The following is a 24,379-nucleotide window of genomic DNA, read 5'->3' as shown; positions in this document are numbered from 1 at the left end:
GCAGAAGATATGAATAGATATTTATCAAAGAAGAAATATAGATACCCAACAAGTACATGAAAAGATGCTCAACATCACTAATAATTCAGGGAAATGTGAATCAAAAACACAATGATATATCATCTCACACCTGTAACAATGACTCTTGACAAAAAGATAAGAAATAACAAGTGTTAGTGACGATGTAGAGAAAAAGGAACCCACTGTTGTAAATTGTGTAAATTTGTGTAAAATTCATAAAATTCTGTAAAAATAAATTTGTGGAACCACTATAGAGAACAGTACAGAGTTTCCTCAAAACATTAATAACAGAAATACAATATGATTCAGCAATTCCATATCTTGGTATTTATCTGAAAAAAATTAAAGCACTAACTCAGAAAGATTTATACACTCCCATGTTCATTACAGCATTATACAATAGCCAATGTATAAAGACAAACCAAGTGTCCATCAATGGATGAATGGATAAAGAAGATATGAATAGAATAGAAGTTAACCAAAACTGAACTAAAAAATAAAGAGAAAAAGAATAGGAAAAAAAAAAACCAGCATCCAAGCAGTGTGAGACAATATCAGATGATCTTATGTACATGTAATTAGGCCTGCAGAAGAAGAGAGAGAGAAGAAAGGAAATATGTGAATAAGTAATGGCTGAAAATGTTCTTTTGTTTTTTTAAGATTTTATTTATTTATTTGACAGAGAGAGATCACAAGTAGGCAGAGAGGCAGGCAGAGAGAGAGAGAGGGAAGCAGGCTCCCTGCTGAGCAGAGAGCCTGATTCGGGCTCAATCCCAGGACCCTGAAATCATGACCTGAGCCAAAGGCAGAGGCTTAACCCACTGAGCCACCCAGGTGTCCCAGCTGAGAATTTTCTAAAGTTAATTACAGACACTGAACCACAGATCCAATCTGTGAGAACATCAAGCAGGATAAACTCTAAGAAACAAACCACATCTAAGTATATTATACTCAAGCTTCTGAAAACCAAAGAGAATGAGAAAATTCTAATGGCAGTCAGAAAAAAAATCACCTACAAAAGCCATAGATAAGAATTACTACAGACTTCTTATCAGAAACCATGAAAGCCAAAACAAGACAAAGCAAAACAAAAATCAACAGAATAGAATGGCACTTTAAAATGAGGATTTAGGAATATATAAGATATTAATAATACATGTGAAGCAGTTCAGTATTTGAAAGTACTTTCAGATTAATTTAACATGTGTATTTTAAATCCTTGGGCAACAGCTAAAACTTTAAAACCTGAGAAAAGTAATTAGTCCATAGAGGAGACAAAATGTAATCATAAAATTGCTCAATGAACTCAAGAAAAGGGAAAAAAGAAGAAAAAAGAAACATAACAAGTGCTTTTCAAAACAGAAAAAGAATTAGCAAGATGCTAGATTTTAAGCCAACTAAATCAATAATCACTTTAGATGTGAATTATCTAACTATATCAGTTAAGAGGCAAAAACTGTCAAATTAAATATTTTAAAAAGTAATTCATAATTATATGTTGTCTACATATATATCCACTCTACATAAAAATCCACTTTATATACAAATACTTAAAGGAAGGTAAAAAGTAGTGCACCTTGGAGGCTCAGTCAGTTAACAACTCAGGTCAGGATCCCAGGGTCCTGGGATTAAGCCCCAGATTAGGCTCCCTGCTCAGTGGGAAACCAGCTTCTCCCTCTTCCTCTGCCCCTTTGGCCCACTTGTGCTCTGTCTCTCAAATAAATAAATAAAATCTTAAAAAAAAAAAAAGATAAAAAGTAGAAGGATAAAGAAAAATACATCATGCAAACCACTAACCAAAAGAAAGCTGGAATAGCTATATTTATAGTAGACTTCAAAACAAGGAAGATGGTCATTACATGATGAGAAAGGGGTGAATTCTCCATGAAAATGTAACAATTCTAAATGTATATATAACTAAAAACAGAGCTTCAAAATACACAACAACAAAAATGGATAGATCTGGGGCGCCTGGGTGGCTCAGTGGGTTAGGCCGCTGCCTTTGGCTGGGGTCGTGGTCTCGGGGTCCTGGGATCGAGTTCCGCATTGGGCTCTCTGCTCGGCGGGAAGCCTGCTTCCCTCCCTCTCTATGCCTGCCTCTCTGTCTACTTGTGATCTCTGTCTGTCAAATAAATAAATAAAATCTTTTAAAAAAATGGATAGATCTGAAAGGACAAATGAATAAATCCACAGTTATATTTAAAGATATCAAAACTCTTCTCTTAATAATTGATACGGTAAGTAAATAGAAAATCAGTAAGAATAGAGATTACCTAAACAGTACCATCAGTCAACCTAAGCTAATGGAAATATGTAAACAAATGCAAAATACACATCTTCTCAAGTGTATATGGAACATTTACTAAACTGACGATATTATGAGTCATAAAACAAACCTTAACAAAATGTAAAACAGAAATCATACAAAGTATATTCTTGGATTTTAACAGTATTAAACTAGAAATCAACAACAGAATAATACCTGGAAAATCTCCAAAGATTCAAAAATTAAGCAACATACTACTGATACATAGATTAAAGATGAAGTCTCAAGGGAAATTTTAAAATGTTTTGAACATTTTTTGAAACATTTTTGAAAATGAAAATACAGCATATCAAACAGTGCATTTGGGGAAATTTATAGCCATAAATGCTCATATTAGAAAAGAAAAAATTCTCAAGTAAGTAATCTCAGCTTCCACCAAACAAATGAATAAACAAAACAAAACAAAACAAAAAATCTAGGAAAAGTAGATCTGATTCAGTCCAAAGGAAGCAAAATAGAAAAATGTTAAAGAGCAGAGAAGAAATCGCTGAAATAGAAAACAGGAAGAAAATAAAGCAAATAAATAAATAAGGCCAAAAGCTAGTTCTCTGAAAAGATCAATAAAACTGATAAACTTTTAGTCACAATGACTGAGATAAAAAGAGAGGAGACAGGGCGCCTGGGTGGCTCAGTGGGTTGAGCCTCTGCCTTTGGCTCAGGTCATGATCTCGGGGTCCTGGGATCGAGCCCCGCATCAGGCTCTCTGCTCAGCAGGGAGCCTGCTTCCCTCTCTCTCTCTCTCTGCCTGCCTCTGCCAATTGTGATCAATCTCTGTCAAATAAATAAAATCTTTAAAAAGAAAAAATGAAAGGAGACACAAACATACCAATATCAGGAATGAAAGAAGAGCCACCACCACTGACAACTAAGATTAGAAGGATATCAACAGAATATTACAGACAACTCTGTGCCCATGAAGTCATAAACTTAGATGAAACAGAATAGAATAAATCCTTAAAAGACACAAATTACCAAAAGTTGCTCAAGAAGAAATAATCTAAATTATGCTACCTCTATTAGAGAAATTAAATTTCTAGTTAAAAGTCTTTTTAAAAAGAAAACTTCAGGTCCAGATGGTTTCACTGGTGAATTTTACCAAACATTAAGTAAGAAACGCTATGGATTCTATACAACCTCTTCCAGAAAATAGAAAAGGAGGGAATATTTCCAAACTCACATTATGAGGCCAGCATTGCCCTGATTCTAAAAGACATCACAACGAAAGAAAACCAAAGACCAATACCCCTCATGAAGGTGGAAGCCAAACTTCTCAGTAAGACATGAACAAACTGAATCCATTGGAATATAATACATCACAACGGAAGAGGATTAGTCCCAGGAATCCAAGACTGGATCAATTTTCAAGACCCATGTTTAACCATATTAGTGTATGAAAGAAGAAGGACATATGAGAAAAACTGCATGACCTGTGGCTTTGTTTATGACCTTAAACATAGGATACAAGAACGTGATCCTCTTGGCCATCAAAAGGAATGAAGTACTGATTTATGCTATAGTACAGAGGAACTTCAAAAACATCAGGCTGCATGAAAGAAACCAGATACAAAAGACTAGATCATGTATGATTCCATTTATATAAAATGTCCAGAAAAAACAAATTTATAGAGATGGAAAGCAGACAAGTGTTTGCCTTAGGCTGGAGATGGAAGCAGGGGATTTAGCACAAATGAATGTGGGGAAACTCTTTAGATTGTGGTAGTGGTTGTAAAACTCTACATCTTGGATTGTATACTTGCAATAGATAGATATAATAGTGTATAAATTATATTTCAACAAAGTTGCTTTTAAAAAAAGTGACAATCAGAGAAAGACAATTATCATATGGTTTCACTCAAATGTGGAATGTAAGAAACAGTGCAGAGGATCATGAGGGAAGGGAGGGAAAACTGAATGGGAAGAAATCAGAGAGGGAGACTAACCATGAGAGACTCTGGACTCAAGTAAACAAACTTCCTCAGGTTGCGGAAGGTCATGTGGGTGGGGGAATGGGGTAATCAGGAGATGGGCATTAAGGAGGGCACATGATGAGCACTGTGTGTTACATGCAACTAATGAATCATTGAACACTACATCAAAAACTAATGATGTACTGGGGCGCCTGGGTGGCTCAGTGGGTTAAAGCCTCTGCCTTCGGCTCAGGTCATGATCCCAGGGTCCTGGGATCAAGCCCCGCATCGGGTTCTCTCTGCTCAGCGGGGAGCCTGCTTCCTCCTCTCTCTCTGCCTGCCTCTCTGCCTACTTGTGATCTCTGTCTGTCAAATAAATAAATAAATAAAATCTTAAAAAAAAAAAAAAACTAATGATGTACTATATGTTGGCCAATTGAATTTAAATAAAATAGTAATGATAATAATAATTTAAAAAATTTTAAATAGTGACAAGAGAAAAAGAACAAACAACAACAAAAAAGAGACTTATTACAGCCATTAAAAACTAGATAGCCATGGATCCAGCCCTGGCAGAGTCCCTTCCATTTATTAGGTCAGATGTGTAGAAATCAGTGAAAAGAGGAAATAAGATTAATTCTTCCTTAATTAAAACTTGTGTAGAAGGGTGTAAGGCACTTGAGGAAGCACCTTGGGATGTTCTGGCCAAGTGAGCAGTTTGCCCCATACTTTGCAGTACTGAAGAAGGCCTTCCTGCCTAAGGGAGAAGAACAGTGCGGGCTGAGCCTTGCAGACCCTGGCACCAGCTTTGGATATTAACCTGGGCACAAAGGAGACCCAGGAAAGTGTGTTAAGCAGAGGAAACCATAATCAGTTTGGTCTTTAAGAGCCCGATCCAGCTGTTCTGTGAAGAAAGGATATAATCCCCAAAGGCATGGTCTATGATTTTTCCATCTTTGAAACTATTACAAGGGACAACCCACTGAGAGGAAATAGGAGCTACTCAATCCATGGCTGTTAGTGAATTCATGTACATCAGTTATTCACTCCCATAATTTGCAGTCTGGCTAAAATGGGCTAACTCCAACAAAGCTAGGTATGAGTCCTCTCTCAGCAATGTATATAGCCCATTTCTGAACTCTGTCCTTGCAGGGGAAAAAGAACATCATCTCCCTTTGATTTACCCCACATAATTCCCTCACCTTCCCTCTAGTCATCTCCATGAGTTGCTTCATTAACAATGTGATAAAAGCAGGACTTGCTCTTCATTCCCCATGGCAAAAGGCATGAATTCCCCAAATTGCTTTGGAACCCAGCTGAGGCCCTGGGGGTTGCAGAGAAGCAGGGGTTTCCTTTCCAGGCCTGTTCTTATTGAACACCAGCTGCACAGGCTAAGGAGGTTTGGGCAGGCAAAGGAGGAAAAACTCTTCATCTCTAAGACATCTTTACCTGCAGGTGGGAAAGCTGCTCAAAAGCACTCTTCTCAAATTTGTTCATGTTGATGGTGGCCAGAACTATAGAGAGAAGAGACAGGTGCTGCGTGAGGTACTGTGCCAGTGCCAGCAGGGAATGGTTGCAGGCCCACACCCTGCACACAGAAAGAAGATGTGCTAAGGAGGAAGGATAATGGGACTCTACTCATAGTCCACTTTGCAAAGCACAAAGTGCTACCATCTATGTCCTCACATCACTGAACACTTGTAAGGACAATGCAAGATAAGAAGGACAGTTAAAATTAATCACATTTTGTGTAGAGAAGTAGAATAGGCCAAGATCATACAACTTGATTAGACCTAGGAACAGAATACAAGTTTCCTGATCCAAGTTCAGCATACTTTTCACCGTACCATAATAACGAGGGGAAAGAGCCACCAAAAAGAAAGGGAAAACAGCAATATATGGAAGTAACAGGTCTGAAATAAGGACTACCTAACAGATATGCCCCTGGATTCAAATGATTGCTGATAATACCTTGGTCATTTCCCTCACTATTGTTACCTTATGATTCTGGTCTGAACTGTTCTGTACCTCACTCTCTAGGATGAACTCCACTCAGAGTCCACAGTGACCTCCAGCTGTAAGATCCCAGGGCTAGAACTTGGCCTATGCCACCTTCCTGACCCATGTGTTATCTTCTGATTCTCCATGTAGCTCTCCATTGGAAGAGTTTTCTCTTAGAAGACCTGGATTCTAAGCCATGCCCAGCACCAATCCAGATTCTTGGCCCATGGAAAGATTATGAAAAGGGTATTGAGGCCATAAGATCTTGATTACAGCTCTGTTTAAAGACAACATGAATGAGGGAAAGAGATGGGGTTTTTGTGAGCTCTTCACTTGGACCTTGAGTCCTCTTCGGTATCAAGTTTCTGGAGTTCTCTTCAATGTACATGGGAAAAAGAGAAATCCAAGATATACCTGGTTCAAGATTCAAGCTGGCTGGTGAAGAGCCTCAGTTCTTCCTTAAAATAAGTCTAAATTTGTACCTCCTTTTATGTGGCCTTTTAGCAGATTTTCTGCATCATCCGAGGTCATGAGCAGTTCTACAATCCCTCTTTTCAGCAGGGCCTGTGGAGAAAACTGGACAAAATGAACCTACTTCCCTTACTCCCGTAAGAAGAAAGAAACATAAGGAAATTAGGGAAAAAATATAGCCTGGGCTCACTTGGGCAATGAGTGAGCTAGAGAGAAAGGTTTGAATTTTGAGTCTGACCATCTGCAATTCAGTAAATTATGGGAACCTTGGTCTCTGTCCCAGCCTATGTTGTTCCCTAGGATGACCACAAAGGTAGCTGAGTTACGGGCTCTGCCAGCCATGGACACAGCCTCAAGAGAACAAACACAAGGTTGACGTTTATGAGGAAGCACTTGAGGGAGGCTCTAAATTCAAGAGAAAGAGAGAAATGAAGCACTTTGTGCTTGAAGGGAAGAGGCCAAGGCTGTGGGGACCACAGATAAACTTTATAAAACTTGAATCCTAACTGGATACTCAAAGGAAGCAAGGAAGTCTGTCATGGCTTCAGGGAATGGGGGGAATCTAATTTGCAAATTGTATTTACTAAGGGCTGAGGAGCAGACAGATGGTCAGAGGGCAGGAAGACCCTATCTGTGCGTCTTACATGTTCACTGAGCCATGTCTAGGCCTAGCAAGGTAGTCAAGTAGTAAATATGGAAATCAAGAAAACACAATGCTAACAGAATGAGATTGATTTGATGGGGGTCTAACATGATGCCCCTGAGAAAAGTTAGAAGGGGGAATCCCTCATAGATCTTGTCCAGCCCTAGAGGCCACAGCTGTATGGCAGGAGCCAGGATGTCCAGGGAGCCCAGCCCTGCCCTCCTTCCCCTTCTGTCACCTACTCGCTCTTCCTTGCCCAGCTGGCAGCTCCTCCCCACTCTTCCCCACTGCTTTCCAGGTCACCCCACCCAAGGGTCTCTGTGTGGACACAACTAACATGCAACCCCACATTCTGCTCAGCAACCTGAGGAGGAGGTCCAGGTTACACTCGAAACTCATCAGCTTCTTCACTATGGGAAATCAGGGACAGGAAGGGGTCTGACCCATCAGAAAGGCAACCAGGCAAGACTCCAGTCATTTCCTGGCCTGAGACATTCCTCTCCATGGAGGAACAAAGACAATAGAAGAAAGAATGTTAACACTACAGGTCAGAAAGCTACAGGATGAGAGCCATCGTCATTAAATACATGAAGCATTATTTGCTATGGATGTAAATTTACCAGTCCCCAGATTTAAGGAGAATTATGGGTCACAGGGATAGCAACAGAAAGGAATAATCTTTCCACATCATGTTTTATCTCCTAAAAAAGTTATTTGAGTACATCCTGACAACATTGCCGACTCACGGAGACTCTGAACTTGATTTCACATATTCTCATCATCCATAGCACCTAACACAAGGTCACCCATGCAGCAGGGCCTCAAAAATGCATGCCTATAAAGGTGACAGAGTGAGGAAGGAAGGATGCAAATATGAGAACAAACCAAGTGTCTCTTACCTTTCGAACATAAAGCATGTAATCTTTATCCTTGGCAAATGAACCATATTCATTCTCCACCTGCACTGCAATGATGGGGCCTCCCTTATGGTACTGAGAGACAAGGAGATCAAGGGGGAATGTGAAGTGACTGGTGGAAAAAGCCTGCAGTCTCCTGCTAAGATCACACATCTCGTGCGTGAGCTTTGATCCAAGTAGTTACCTCGTGTTCCTTTGGTGCTCCCTCTCCACCCCCAGGTCCTGGAGTCAGTCACCTCCAGGCACTTCAGCTATGCACAGAGGCCTGCCTTCCCTAGTCTTTGGAGATAAGCAACTCCCACAGTTTTCCCTCTATTTCTCATACTAATTATCTGCTTAAATATGAATCTCAAACCTACAAACTCCTCTGCTTGCATGCCCACCCTATTCACTTTCCCCAACAAATGAAAGAAGGAACACCCTCCATCCCCCTGCCTTAGGATAATGCCACCACTTGTGTGTGGAGTCCCCCTGCCTCCTACTGCCTGCTCTCTGCCCTGTTCCCGCTACCTTCAACCTTCAACCTTTCCTTCCAAACCAACTGACCTCCAGTATCATGGAAACTTATTTGGAACCCTCATAGCAGAGAGGGAGAGCTCATGCACCCCAGGACTGTTTCTCCACCCACACTTCTCTTGCTCTCTCTCTTTTTTTTTTAATATATTTGACAGAGATCACAAGTAGGCAGAGAGGTGGGCAGAGAGAGTCTTGCTCTCTCCTTAAGAGCCCTGTGTCTTCAAAGAGTTACTGGTTGTCTACACTCACTTTTCTCTGCATTCATGCTTTGTTCTGTTTGGTTTGGTTTGGTTGCTTTGCTTTCTCACTTTGACTCCGCCCCTCAAACCACCATGGTAATTCTTCCCATGCTATTGTGCTCCCTGTCATCAACAGTAACCTAGCTGAAATTATACTGAAATTGTAAGTTTTTAATGTTTAACTTAATCTTTCAACATCCTTCCACACTCAACTGCAGAAAGAAGACTCTCCATACTGAAGGCAGGGTGAGCTCTGGACAGCCTGACCACTTCATCCCCCACCCTTCATCCCCCCTATTGCCTATAGGGTAACCGCCAATTGCAGAGTGAGGTATTCCCTTTTGGACAATGGGACAGGAGAGAATGAGCGCATGTGGTGGGATTTCCTCTACAGCCTCACCGTTTCCCTCTTTCCTACCTCACTTTCTATGCCCCACACCAGCTGAACTTCTTCCAGGTCTTCAAACTCCTCATTCCATTCCTTGCTCTCTGATCTTTACCCATGCTGGAGACTCCTGACCATTGCTAATGCCTGCCCATGCCTCAGGTCACTGTTTAAGTTACTTTTTCTGGAAAGTCATACCCTGAACCTCCCTTTCTCCCCTGTTTCTACCCTATGAGGGGTGCCCTGCACTTCTCCTACTGCAGCAATTTCTCCTCATATTGGAAGTGACCATTTGTCTCCATGGGGCAAGAACCATGTCTGTCCTTCTCATCACTAGAAGCTTAGCTCCTACACAGCACCTGGCACATAGCAGCTGCTTATAATTCCTTGCTGAGTGAACATAAGTATTCCACACTGATGAATTAAGAAAAATTGTTTGTATTATTGAACCATATCTTCTCCCCAACCTGAAGGGTGAGATTCCTAAAAACTGCATCATAAATTCACAGTTGACCTTATAAAACAGTGTTAGAAGAATACAAGTCCCGAGTGAAATAGGAAAGATACTCTAAAAATTATTTAAATATAATACTTAAAACAATGAAGACAACCAGATAGAAAACCTTAAGATACTAACGATTTAATAATAATAAGTCCTATAAATTTCATTTGCACTTGAAATTTCTTGCTTCTTAAAAATTTCCTAGGATCTCCTACCTCATGATTCCAGTGGGGAATTTGTAAATTCGCTTTGCTTGCTGCATCTGTACTGATGGTATGTGGCATTTGTACGTGTGCCTGAACTTCCAGGCAAACATTCAAAATCTTTCTAGTTTCAAGGATTAGAGATTTTTGCCCCTGCATCTTATACTACCTATATGGCAGAAATGCAGCCAGAAAACATAGGGTTTTCAGCCCTTCTAATGAAAGATGTACCTCAACTCTGCCTAAGAGACCCAGAGTTTAATCCTAATGATGATGTCTTCTTCCCCACAGCATTGCTCATCTCTCCTAAAGCTGTATGGCAGAGACATTATTCCTAATCTGTCTTTCCCTTTATTTTCATTCCTAATCTGCAGTTGCTTTTCTTTAAAATTATTCTAAGAGTAATTCATAATTCACAATTGAGAATTATTTACAAAGAGTTAGATCTGCATCATATTTCCCCCCCACCAAAAAAGAGTCTAAGATAATAAGCTATTGGTCTACTACCTAATAACTGGTTTTTATCCTTGCTCAAGTTTTATCAAGATATATGCTCTCAAAACAAGATTTATTTTTTTTTAAATAACAACCATGTGTCTCCTCTTGTTTGGAAGAAAGTTGTACTTTAAAAATCAAACATAATGACCGAATAATTGTTGCCTTGTAGACTGCAGGATATAATTTTTTTTTTTAATCCCAGACTGGTCTGCATGCTGTGGTTACCTTGCATAGATCTGGAGACTCCATGAAGAAAGGAAAATGCATGGTGTCTGTGCTCTGTGCATTTATGAAATGAAAACAAACTGAAATGTAAGCAAGAGTAAAATACTCACACAGGTACAAAAGGACATATGAACCAAGTTATGCATTACAGCATAAACTTGAAAAATCAAATTTCCATGATGAGGTACTAGTTAAATAAATTATGATATATTCAAATTGTGGGGTACTATGCAGATATTAAAAAGAAAGGGTTTCAAAAACATATTTTTGATGAAAAAAAGTCCAGTGGGAATTGTGTATTTTTTTATGCAAAGGTATGCATAAATGCACATATATAAGTATAGCTGTATGTATAAATAATTTGCTTCTATATGTGTATGAAATCTCTAGAAAGACACACAAAAATTTGGCAAAATTGATTATCTTCTGAAAAGACAACTGAATGGCTTTGGCTCAAGGTAAGAGGGAAGAATTATTTCACCAAAAACTCTTTTGTACTCTTGAGTTTTATCACCAAGGGCCTGTATTAAGTATTTAAAACAACAAAGATAATTTAAGAGTAAAAATAAGCAGTATGAAGATCAGTGAGCTTAACGAATATCAATTACATTCAGAACAATGACAACCACAAATGAACACCCTTTGTCAGTCCCTTGTATGATGTGTGTCTTTCTAGAAAGCTTGGGGTAAAGGATGTGCTTAAGACGAGGGTCTAGAATTGAAAATTGCAAGAATGTCGGCTTCAGTTCTCATAGAGACTGGGCATGGTCTATTCTGTGAACATGCCAGAAAAACAATTTTCCTAAAGCAAAGATAGGAAAGAAGGAACAGGAAATTTGCTTTACCTGGAGAGGAACAACTCTGGAAATCAGGTGGTCAAAATACTTATCAACTGCTCCAACAAAGCCCTTGTAGGTTGTTCTCAATATCATCTTGGGATCTTGCAGCAGCCAGCTGGGGGCAAAAGGAGACAAGCTCAGTGTCTGAGATGGGAAGGTAGAGGTGAGGGTAAGTGGGGTGGGGCTTTGGCAGTTTTATATCCTTTGAGCTCATGTCCATGGTCCTGGAGCACTCAGGGGTCCTGAAGGGATGTGTCCATGTCAACTTTTTGCATCATTCTCACAGATTTAGAAGAAAAGATACCAACTCCATCCACATGACACTTTACAAGCTACTATCAAGACTTGTACTCCCACATCTTAACAAGAGGTAGTTTAACCTTTCATTGAATACTCTCCTCTATTCTTCTTCCATTCACTAAAAACATTTTTCTTGAGCACAGTGTATACACCTTAGGCAGAGGGTTGCATTTCCTCTAAGAGCTAAGACATCCAGCACAGAGCAGGAGCACATAAACCAGGAAGCACACCTCCAGATCATCTGTAAAGTACTGGACAGGGTTCCAGCTAACCATGAATTGCTACTTCTCTGAAGTACCCTCTTCCTTCAAGGTTATGTATTTTCTATTCCTGAGCTGGGATGGGAGAAGGTGCTCTTCTTGGAGAAAAACAATGCTTTTACCTGACAAAGGGAAGTAAAACCTCACCTGGAGCAGAGCCATGGACTAAACAGCCAATCCTGTCAGCTTGTGACAGTAACAGAAGAGCATTCTTGAATTCTCACCCTGAACCTTAGTTGTTTGCATTGACGGCAATCATCACAGATGAGAGAGCAGGCAAAGAAAAATGAGAGGGAAGGCAGGGGATCCGAGGGCTCTTAGTACAGAGAATTTGGTCTTCCATTGATAAAATAAGAGAAAAATCAGACATTGTCAGAACTAGCCCATTCTTCACTGTCTAAAGCTTCCCTTCCCATTCTTCCCATCACAGGACAGAGTTGGGCATAGCTCCCTCCATTGGGGAAAGAAGGCTATGATCATCCTGATGCTTTTCCCTCTGCACACTTAGTCACACACCCAGGGCACCAGTACGAAGTGTCATCTATATAATGGGGATGACAAAGGCACATACACCTCACCATATTACTGCAACCATTGCCTGAGATGATGTATATAAAGCACGTAACAGTGCAAGACACAGAGGATGTACTCATTTGTTATTAGACTGAAGTTTTATGTTTAGTAAAGCCAACAACTTTACTACAATCCCAACTCTGGACTCATATCCCTACTCACCTGGGCAAGCCCCCGAGGTCAATCTCGCTGCAGATATAGGGTCCTGGACGCAGAATCACCCATAATCCGGTCTCCGCAGCCATCATCACAAAGGCCCTAGGAAGGTCAGCATCAGCAACTCTCAAGACACAGAGAGGAGGGTGGGGACAAGCCCAGCATCCCAAGGTGGTGAAGCTGCCCAGCGCCACCCCTCCACCCTGCAGAGGCCTTGGGAGCTGGGTTTTCATCTGGTCCCAGCCCAGGACCTTCTGCATAGCCCCACTGGGGACATGAGGACCAAAGGCATTAGACAAGGTATAGGAGAGTCCTAAGAGTGAACCTGACCCCAATGCCATTGCTACCATAGAGGGGCAAACCTTGTCCCAGCCCAGGTGGCTGGACCACACTGCAAAGCAGGGCAGACACTGGGGATTTGGTACCTCTGGGCTGCAGTGAAGAGGTCTGGGTTCAGAGGAAGCAGACCCAGACCCCTTGGAGTAACAGGTTCATGGAGAGCATGTGGGTCCTGAGAACATAGTGCCCGACTAAGATGGCCTCATGGTTCCTCATCAACCACAAGGAGCCATCTCTCTGCCTCCCCACCCCAGGCCAGGCCATAGAAGCAGCAACAGCACTTACTCCAGGTCCAGGTTTCCAGAGAAGTCAAATTTGCCTCTTTCTGGCTCATGGAGGTTCCATGGTACATAGCTGTAATAGGGAAGGGGGAAGTACAATAAACATCTTCTGATTTCTTTCCTCTAAATTTGTAGGTTATCCCCAAATCCATGCCAACACCTGGGATAGTTCTATTTTGGAATAAGTAAGAGTTTCAATAACAATTAAATCTGTATTACATGAACAATGATTATTATCAATAGTTCCTTTGTTTATTACCCAGCCTTGGTCCAAGCTGCCAATAATCCTATGATTCTACATTACTTGAATTTATATATAAATTATCCCACTCACCACCCCATTCTATGCAATACCCATTAAACATATAATGAAAAGGATCAAACCCTCAAATGCCCAAGAAATTTTTGCTAAGAATTAATCAAAATAGGAATGGAGGAGGACTTCCTATGAGGATAAAGGAGATGTAGTAAAGAAAATTGCCAGCTTTAGATTTAGCAAGAAGGAAGCTGCCAGGCACCTCCCCCTTAGGGCTAAACCTGTAGGGACAAAAGGATATGTGTAAAATTTTTATTGGGTGCTATTTTTAGTAGGTGACTGTTTTTTTTTGTGTGTGTCACCAACAAAGTTCTTGAGCATTGTGCCTCTAACTTCATGTTTCTCATCAGCTCTATAGTTCTTATTACACAATTTTGTACAATGTAGACTTTTCAAATCCATATGTTGCATTGTGGTAGAACTGACTAAGATCTTTCCTTGTGAGGAGGAATGAAGAGTTGGTTTGCTAAAGACTTAAATATGCCTGATAAAGTTGATAGCTATGCACTAAGAGAACAAAATGAAAAAAATTTGCTAAATGATGCTTATAAGTGACTTACTTTAAAGGATACTGCTGGAAAAAGTTGAAAACAAAAAGATAGAAAATTATATAGATGAGGCAAAATTATTCTAACAATCTTAAATAGCAGGCAAACTGAATTTTACGGCAAAAAAAAAAAAAATCCCTCACAAATAGATGTTGAAACGCATCAAATTATAAGAAAGGAAATGATCCATCAAGAAAATACGGTAATCATGACCACATGCTCTCTATAACCATAGTTTCAAGTAAAGGAGGAATTTACTGAACCAGAGAAGAAAGGGATAAATCCACAGTCATCGTGGGAAGATTTAAAATACTTCCCCGAGAAACAAGGAAAATAACAGCAAAAACTAGAACACAGATGAAAGGCTGGGGATCTAAGAAATACACAGAGAACTCAGTACCCAAAGGTGGAGCACATACATTCTTAAAAACACACACAGCAGTCATAAAATACAAGATAAATCTCAACAAATCGCAAAAACTTACATCACGTAGTCCATAATCCCAAGATAAAGGCAACTACATTAGAAAATTATGCTTTAAAAGCATAAAAAGTAAAATAAATAAATAAAACATATAGCATATTCCCAAATAGCTGAAATGTTTGAAACCAAATGACATTCAAAGTATTACACAGCAAGATTTATGGGATATGTAACCAAAGCAATAATTAGAGGTACACTCATATCCCTGAATAAATATATTAGAAAATGCAAAATCCTGGAAAGAAAATGAGCTAAATATTCAACTCAGGAGACAAAGAGAAAAGAAGCAAGTGGAGGGGGAAGAGAGGGAGGGGAGGTAGAGCAGAAAGTAGGGGAAGAGAAGAAGAGAGGGAGGAAAGTACTAAATCAAATAAGGTAGAAGGAAGGAAATTATACATAATTCAGAATTATAAACTAGAAAACAAAAAGATACAGAGCATATTAATAAAGCCAAGCTAGTTCTTTGAAAAGAATAGACAAGAAAAAAAAAAAAAGTCCCAAATACACAATATGATGTACAACTATCAAGAAAGGAGAATTTTTAAAAGTCCTAGTGAATCCAAAAGAAGAAAGAAAAGGAAAAGAGTTCTACAGGATAAAAATAGTGTATACTCTAGCAGAAAAAGCAGTAGCCTTTCAATAAAGTTGAATCTTCACCTCACAACCACAAAAGATAGTAGTCACAGAGGTTTTACAGGTGAAATTTAAGAAACATTCAGGGTAAAGAGAATTCTTTTTCAAGATAGTTTGAGAGAAGAGAAAAAAACATATAGTCACTTGAAGAGTTTATTATAAGATTAATATCAAAACTGAACAAGATACTAAGAGAAATACAATTTTAAATCAATTTCAATTATAATCATAAACATATATATCTGAAATAAAACACTAATAAATGAAGTCTAGCAATGTGTGTGTGTGTGTGTGTGTGTGTGTGCGCGCGCATATTCACATGTGCATGGCTCATAATCAAACAGAATTTATCCCAGAGCTGTGGATTGGTTGAATATCAGAAAATTTGTCCATATAATTTACTACTTTAATAGAGTGAAGAAAAACTATATAATTTTTCAATAGATGTATAAAAGCCTCTCAATAAAAATCAACAGTTATTTATGATTAAGTTCTTTGTATATTAAATGAGCCAATTATCAATTTACGGCTTCCCAGCTTCCAACAAAAAAAGCCTTTGTATCAGCTCTGCAGGAGTGGATGGGGCCAGCCCTTAGAGGCATTTTGTCCTTTGTAGTGAGTACCGTGCTTAGCCTTGCCACAAGAGGGCAGTGGAGAGACATTCAGGAGGAAAGTGGCGTCACTTCGGATTTCAATGCAGGTTTTGCATTTCTATGGTCCTGCTAGCTCTAGTCTGCAGTATAAGTGGGTGAGGACATATGGTGGTTCCTTGTTTTTTTAAATAATGAAAGCATTGTAAGTATAATCCAGAACAACAAATGTAGTATTATCCCAGAAAGGCAAGGGAACTCAACTATTTTTTGAATTAACATAATTAATATAGTTACAGATGTTAAACATTACATTAAATGCTCCATAGAGTTTTGCTAACATTTTTCTGCTCCTTCCCCTTCTATATTGTAAGTTTAAGCTGCTCAGAACTGCCTTTACTTTTTCCTGATGTTACTAATAAAATCTCACAGCTTGACCATGAAGACAACATAACCTTCTGACTGCTGGTGACAAACATCTCATCAAGAAACAGAAAAATGAGTTCTGCCTCATAAAATGATAAAATGCCCTGCAGAGGGGACTTAAGTTTACAAGACTTCAAAAACGGGGTTGCAAAACGCTCTGAATGTCATCTTAATCTCTAAGTGAAATCCACAATTATGAAAGGCAGTTGAGCTGCTTAGCAGCTCGAACCAGGTGCCTGACTGAATTTAAAGCACAGCTCTGCTAATACTACATAATCTTCAAGCAATTGCCTTAACCCCTCCCCACCTGAGTTTTCTCACCTACAAAAGACAGTGATTACACTACTCTCCACATACTATTTGTAAGGACCTATTTTATATTTATATATTTTAGCAAGAGGCTTTCATTGAGGTTAAACAAAAACCTTGTTGTTTAACCCTTAAACTGTCCCTGCTCCCCCTCCCCCAGGGGATTCACTTAAAAACAAGTCCCAGAAACCAGCTCCATGTAACAAAGCCCAGATATAAGGGTGGGTCAGGCTAGGTGGAGACATCAATCGGTGGGGGGTTGCATACTGTCTCCCTAGCTACCAAGGAGTATGGGCCTCCCCCACCCCAACTCCACCCCCACCCTTTGGGAGCCTTTTTGGCGCCAATCCTAATCAAGGTGTAATAGGCTGGGTCAAACGTCTACTAGGGTAAATTGTAACTCAATTGGTCACCTAGCATCACTGTGGAGTTTCCTGTGTGTGTTACAATCTCATTGGCCAACTGTGCGTGGCCAGGCCCGGCCACATGGCCTTTGCCCTTAAAAGCTAGTCTGTGAAACAGAGAAGGGTCGCCCTCTCTTGTAAGAGGTGCATCCCCGAACGATGTTCGGTTAGATTCCTGATGCTTGGCGCGAAATAAAGCTTTGCTTGACCTTCGCTTTATATCAGTCTCGCTCCTTTAATCACGGACCCATTATTGGGGCATAACACTATCGATATAGTGACAATGTGAATTAATATTTTCCAGGGTTTAGAACATGCCTGGCTGAGTGTAAGTGCTAGAGACATGTTCACTGAATAACTAAAACTGGTTGTCTTACCTTACAGTGTAGACGTATGTAGACTGGGATCTCAGTGTCCTGTCAATGGCAGCATTGTTATACTAAGGGTGGGCTCCCCTGCCTTTTCTCCAGCTCCAAAAACACATTCCCATGAAGTTAACCTCACATCCTTTCATGTGCACCTGTTACAGTGCTGCCTTCCATGGAATAGTTTCTTTAGGCTTACCCTGTAACCCATTTTTATTGACTCCCAATTTTTTTAGTTTCAGGACTTTTTTGGAATTTGATTTGTTACGAAGGAATCTCCACTGTTCCTAATTCAAACGTGATTTTTGCTTCCAGCTGGTTTTCATTTGACTGACCATCTGTCCACAGACAGGAGCCCATACCTGTACGTACGTGACCTTGGCAGTACCCTCACTCACAACTTCATGGTCATACCCTGAGAAGATGGTGGATGAAATGAGCAAGCTAGTTAAGCCCTCTATGCTTCTGTTACTTTCCCCCTGCACAGTGAGAATTACACTAGCCATCTCACAGGACAGCTAGTTGTAAAGATGGATTCTGTGAAGATGATTACAAAATATCCAGCCATCAGTAGACCCTAAATACACATTACCTTTGTCACTATACACCTAATCATGTTAAAGACCATGCTAAATTTATCATGTTAAATGCATATTTGATCATGTTACATTTATATTTAAATTCTTATGATTGACTATAGTAGGTTGCATTTCTTTTTTTGCCATCATAATTGAATGCATATACGTGCCATGCATTGGGATAGGCATTTTTCACATAAACAAGGCAAAGGTTTTATCTCATTTAATCATCAATACAAACTTATGAAGCAATTTTTATTTTGCACATTTATAGATGAGGACACCAGGGTCCTGGGATGTGATGTTTGGAGGCATAGCTGGGACCCAAGACAGGTCTGTCTGAGTCTGCATCCCTATGTTCTTAATCATTAAGCTACAGTATTCATTCCCTTAACGCCATTAAATTTAACTTCAGTGATACTGGTATTTCCTTTGATGTGTTCATTTTTTTGACACTACTATTCTTTTTCAAGCTCACCTCCATATACATAAATAAAAATTGTTTTTAAAACACCATGTACTGGGGCGCCTGGGTGTCTTAGTTAAGTGTCTGCCTTTGGATCAGGTCATGATTCAGGGTCCTGGGATTAGATGGAGCCCCATGTTAGGCTCCCTGCTCAGCGGGGAGTCTGCTTCTCCCTCTGCCCAGCCCCCCAGCTTGTGCAGGCACGCGCGCGCTCTCTCTCTCTCTTAAATAAATAAAATCGTTTAAAAAACACACCTTATGGGGTGCCTGGGTGGCTCAGTGGGTTAAAGCCTCTGCCTTCGGCTGGGGTCATGATCTCAGGGTCCTGGGATCAAGCCCCTCATCAGGCTCTCTACTCAGCAGGGAGCCTGCTTCCTCCTCACTCCCTGCCTGCCTCTCTGCCTACTTGTGATCTCTCTGTCAAATAAATAAGATCTTAAAACACACACACACACACACACCCCTTGTGGGGGTGCAGGGGATCAGTCATTAAGCATCTCCCTTTGGCTCAGGTCATGATCCCAGTGTCCTGGTACTAGCCCCACATGTGGCTCCCTGCTGAGCAGGAAGCCTGCTTCTCCCTCTCCCACTCGCCCTGCTTCTGTTCCCTCTCTCGCTGTGTCTCTCTATCAAATTAATAAAATCTTTAAAACACATGGGCGTGCGCACACTCACCTTATGTATTTATTTATTTGTAAGTATACTTTGAGCTTTTGTCATTAAACTGAGAGCTCCTAAGGGACCCAATGACCCGCTCATATAGAGAGATTACTATGGCAATCACTTAGTGCTTCTTTCTCTCATTAACCCCTATCCAAGGCTGTGACCACAGCCAATTAAGTGTGAGGTGTGACCCTTCAGCTTATCAGGCACATGCTAGAAAAGATTAGGGATCCCAAATCCAGAGGTCCTGCTCCTGGGTGCAGGGGTTAGGAGTTCCTGTAGGGTAGCAAGTTCACAGAGGAGTAGAGAGCCAGCACTCACGTGGTAAGGGTGTTGAAGCCACAGGCCTTCAGCTTCAGCAAGCGGTCCCTCCAATACTCCCTGGGCACCCGGAAATAGTGGATGGAGCCCCCAAAAATCAGGAACTTGTGACCCCCCAGGGTGAAGTATGGCTTACTTCTGACTCTGCTTACAGTCTCAAGTCCCACAGATCGGTCCTTCAGCGTGAGGGGGGTCAGGTGAGACCAATTAAACGTGCTGAGAGAGAGAGAGAGAGAGAGGACAGGCCGCCATAGCCTTAGTGGAAAAGAAGTTCTAGCGGCAGGACAAGCTCTAAGCATCCCGCTGCTATTATCTTCTCCAAGAAAGGAGAACCCTCCCCTTCCCCCCACTCAGACAAACACCTACCCGGCTGGGTGTAGCTGTGCATTTGCATATATAAGACCCTCTTTATCTTTCACTCGGGGAGCAAAACTTGCTAAGATAAGTGGCAGGAAAAAGATGCACAGGATTCTTTTCCAGGAGAGACACCAGCTGAAAAGAGAAAGAAAAAGCAATGACCGGTGGGGGGAAGGCACTGGACTCGTCAAACTGTAAGGATTAAAATGCGACTTCAGCATTTTAAGAGGCTCACATCAAGGTAGGTTCTGAGAGACTGTGGCTTTACCTGGATCCACCGAGGTCCCCTGTACCACAGTCCCCTATGGCTGCCGCACAGCCCACCTCAGTCCCGACAGAAAACTGAGGATAGACTCAGCCCTAGAAGCCCACAGCCAGGAACGGAACAAGACAGGCGTGGGAGCTGGGGAAAGGGGGTCCTGGGAAAAGGTGGAGGAGGGATAAGGGGCTCAATGAGAGGTGGAAGCACTCCATCCACCAGGTTCAGAAAGGCTGCAGTGTCCGATCCCTGAAGCATTTTGTCACCGTCTACACGCTGATCTTCTTCTCTCGGGGATAATGGACAGACTCTCAGCAGAGCTCGGGCGTATCTAAGGTGTGGGCAGAAGGGCTGGAGGAACGAAAGTTCCAAGGCGAGTGGATAAGGAGCGGCTCCCGCAGATAGGAGGACCCAGGGGCAGTCCCAGTCCAAAGGGGCCCTTGCTCCACGTAATGCCCCGGAGGCCCAGCCAATAAATTCCTGTAGATGACCGGGTGACTAAGAGAACAGGCAGGGAGGTTACCCAGCAGCCGCGCTGGGCGCGAGGGTCGCGCGGAGCCTGGAACCGCGTGCTCTCTGCCGGCTGCGCTGCGAGGGCAAGGTCACCTGAAGCGCGGAGGGGGGCCCATCACGCGTCGCCCGCGCTGCTCCCGCTGCCTCTCCGCAGACCCAGACGCTGAGCACCGGAGCTGGGGAGCCTGCCAAACCGTGCCAAGGAGGTCTCGGGCTCTGCGGGGGCGGGAAAGGCAGAGCACCGCACCCGATCCACCGTATCGGAACCGGCTGGGTGCTCAGATGACTTTCAACTGGGGCGAGTAATGTGGGAGGGTCTTGAGCTATTGGCCATGACCTTGGTTTTCCTGTACTGCTGTGTCACCAGCCAGCTGGGAGGGAAAAGCTGCGATAAGTGGGAGTAAAAAAAGACAACTTGGCCTAAGCGTGTTCCGCGGGCTCAGCAACTGTGCAGAGTGCCCCTCTGGCTGCAGACAGCGCGTTCAAACCAATAGATGGAGTGTGCACACAGACGAATAGTTCCAAAACGATGGGTAAATGCCAAAATAAAGGTGTCACAGGGCGCAACAGAGGTGCAGATGAGGGACAGAGGCTACCCTGGAGGAGTATAGTTTAACCAAACCGAGTCTGTAAATTATGAGAATTACCAGAGCAAAGAAGGGAGTGCTGTTCCTATCAGTGAAACAGTTTGAAAGTATTCACATAGGATATGCAAGAAGTACAGTTTGGAATTCTTTGGTTACAAACTAGCAAGAGATGGGGCTGGAGAGATCAGATCAGGCGGAGGCAGGCCAGGGAGGGCTGTGGAGGCAATGAACTGCTTTAGTTCAGCCTCTTTCCAGAGATTTCTTCTGCAGATGAGGAGCCTGTAAGGTGTAGGCTAGATGGGAAACAGACAAGTCATCCCAATAGACCTGGTGATCCTAGGGTAAGGGCTGGAATTGTTCGCATGGTGTTTAATATTAAGCAAGAGGACAGAGTTGATTTAAGAAAATTTGGGGAGGTAAAACTGGTAGCTTTTGATAAGTGATTGGATGAGGCAGGCGATACAGAGAGAGGAGTCTGGAATGACACTGTGTTTCAGCCTAAGTGACTGGGGTAGATGGTGGTGACATTTATTGAGATGAGAAACACAGCAAGTGACAGAGGTTTGAATAGACAGAACACTGATGAACCCAGCTTGGAATGTGCTGGGTTTGAAGTCCCTGTAATGAAGAGAAGTCTCCTGATTTTTCTCTTTGAAGCCATTGCTTTTTCTCTCCCATTTGAATGAACAAAGCCTGTGGCATCAGGTTGAAATTAGGACTATAGTTTTCAGAAAATATGATGAGTTTTCTTCTCTTGTCTCATTCATTACAGGTATATATATATATATATATATATATATATATATATTTTTTTTTTTTTAGAAACTCTGTAGATTATCCATCTTTTTTCTCATTCTTAGGTTGGAAGCAATGGACTTTTGGGTCTTGATACATGTTACACAGAAGCATATTTTTCTTCTTTGAATATACCGTTTTATAAATTTGGTTTTAACAGCTACAAACCTTTATTCTTCTTTGCCAAGATTTTAAAAACTATTCTAGGGCTGGTGCCTTTCCATATAAAATGTAGGATAAGCTTGTCTCTTTCTACAAAAAGCCATGCTAAAATTTGGATAGGAATTGCAATCAACCTACAGATCCAATTGTGGAGACTTGACAGCTTTACAATGTTGACTCTTCAAATCCATGAACATGCTATGTGTCTTTATTTCTTTTGGTCTTCTTCCACTTTTTTTAAATCAGAATTTTGTGATTTTTTTTTTTCCCACACAGATCTTATGCATGTTTATACCTCAGTGTTGCAATTTCCTTTGCATGATTTTAAATATAATATTTTTAAGTTTGGTTTCAGTATGTTCAGTCTTAGCATCTAGAAATGCCATTAGGTTTCTTGTATTGATGTTGGATTCTGTGACCGTGGTAAACCCACTGATTAATTCTAGGCAGTTGTTTTAGAAATTAAAAATCCAATTCCTTGGGATCTTCTACAGAGGCAATCATGTCATCTACAAATACAGTTTTATTTCTTTCTGTTATCTAATTGTGGCAGCTAGAATTTCTAGTACTATGTTGAGTAAGAGTGGTAAGAGCTCACATCCTTACTTTGTTCCTAGACTTAGATAAAAAAATGTTCGGTCTTTCACTATTAAGTATGATGTCATGTGTGGGGCTTGTTTATATCTTGTTTATCAAGTTGAAGTAGTTTTCTCTATTCCTAATTTGCTGAGAGTTTTTATTATGAATGGTGTTAAATTTTGTCGAATACTTGGATCCTGTCTTCATTTTTTATAGCATTACTATCCTAATTTTCATCCTGAAACATACTTTTGCCAGATACAGAATTTGCAGGTGTGTAATATTATGTGATATAATGAGAAATATATATTTGGTCTTTATTCCCAGTTCCTGCTACACAGCTCCTAAAATATTTTGAATTTTCAGAGTGAAAGAGAGCAGAAGAGCATTTTTTGTTATTCATAACAAGCCTTTTTCAAGCATGTCTGAATTTATGTTAATGAGGTAACTTTTGGAAAGCTCCTCGGGATGAGGAGGAACTGGTTTCCAGGGGACTGAACCTTGTGATTAGAGAGTTGAAACTTTCAGCATCTGCTCCTCCCTCCCCAACTCTGACCTCTGGGGACAGGAGAGGGGCCAAAGGTCAAGTTAATTACCAATGGCCAGTGATTTAATCAATTGTACCCATATAATGAAGCCTCCATGAAAACCCTAACTGAAGCAGTTCGGAGAGCTTCCACGTTGATGGACATGTGATGAGGTGCTGGGAGGGTGGTAAGTCCAGAGAAGATATGGAAGCTCCATGCTCCTTCCTCATATCTGGCTCTATGCATCTCTTAACACCTGGCTCCTTTGAATTGCATCCTTTATAATATTATAATAAATTGGTAAACCTAAGTCTTCCCAAAGTTCTGTGAGCAGTTCTAGCAAATATCAAACATGCAGAGGGAATTATGAAAAACTGATTTGTAGCCAATCAGAAATACAAGTGACATCCTGCAACTGGCATCAAATGGGGTTAGTAGGAGACAGTCATGTGAGATTGAGCCCTTAACCTGTGGGGTATCTTCCTTGCAGAGGGTAACCATTATTGCTTCAAAAATTATTTCATCTCAACTTTCTTTTTCCTCTTCTTATCAGACTCCAATAATATAAATGTTAGATGTGTTTTATTGTTACTTTCCCACAAGTTCCTGAATTTCTGATGGTGATGATGGTAATGATGATGGTGATGATTTGGCCTATTTGCTCTCTGTTGTTCAGATTGGGAATTCTATAATTCTCAAGTTCTTGGATCTTTCCCTCTATCCCCCGCTGTGATTATGTCCCTGACTACCCTGGTGTCTTTAGACACCAGAGGAGTGTCTCAGGATTGCAAAGACAGAGAGACTCCCCAGAGTGCCCCCTGCTGTTGCTGGAAGCTCTTCCTATTGTGCCTGCCTTGATGTCACTGCATGGGGAAAGGGAGTCCATATTCTAAAT

General features: G+C 41.1%; 1 protein-coding gene across 1 annotated transcript in view; it reads right to left on the bottom strand.

The window, feature by feature from the left end:
• Positions 1–21,101, bottom strand: part of LOC125080031 (beta-galactosidase-1-like protein 3) — a 40,132-nt gene extending 19,031 nt beyond the window's left edge. The window contains exons 1-9 of the mRNA XM_047693832.1: positions 20,928–21,101; positions 20,072–20,197; positions 19,706–19,921; positions 13,607–13,675; positions 12,989–13,084; positions 11,700–11,808; positions 8,269–8,361; positions 6,738–6,819; positions 5,704–5,768 (exon numbers count right to left, since the gene is read on the bottom strand). Coding sequence (XP_047549788.1) covers positions 5,704–5,768; positions 6,738–6,819; positions 8,269–8,361; positions 11,700–11,808; positions 12,989–13,084; positions 13,607–13,675; positions 19,706–19,921; positions 20,072–20,197; positions 20,928–20,950 — 879 coding nt within the window. The 5' untranslated portion in view covers positions 20,951–21,101. The remainder of the gene's footprint in view (positions 1–5,703; positions 5,769–6,737; positions 6,820–8,268; positions 8,362–11,699; positions 11,809–12,988; positions 13,085–13,606; positions 13,676–19,705; positions 19,922–20,071; positions 20,198–20,927) is intronic.
• Between the last annotated feature and the right edge of the window lie 3,278 nt (positions 21,102–24,379).

The sequence above is a fragment of the Lutra lutra genome, chromosome 10 (genome assembly GCF_902655055.1).
Source record: "Lutra lutra chromosome 10, mLutLut1.2, whole genome shotgun sequence".
Taxonomy (NCBI): domain Eukaryota; kingdom Metazoa; phylum Chordata; class Mammalia; order Carnivora; family Mustelidae; genus Lutra; species Lutra lutra.
This window is presented reverse-complemented; position numbering and strand designations above follow the sequence as displayed.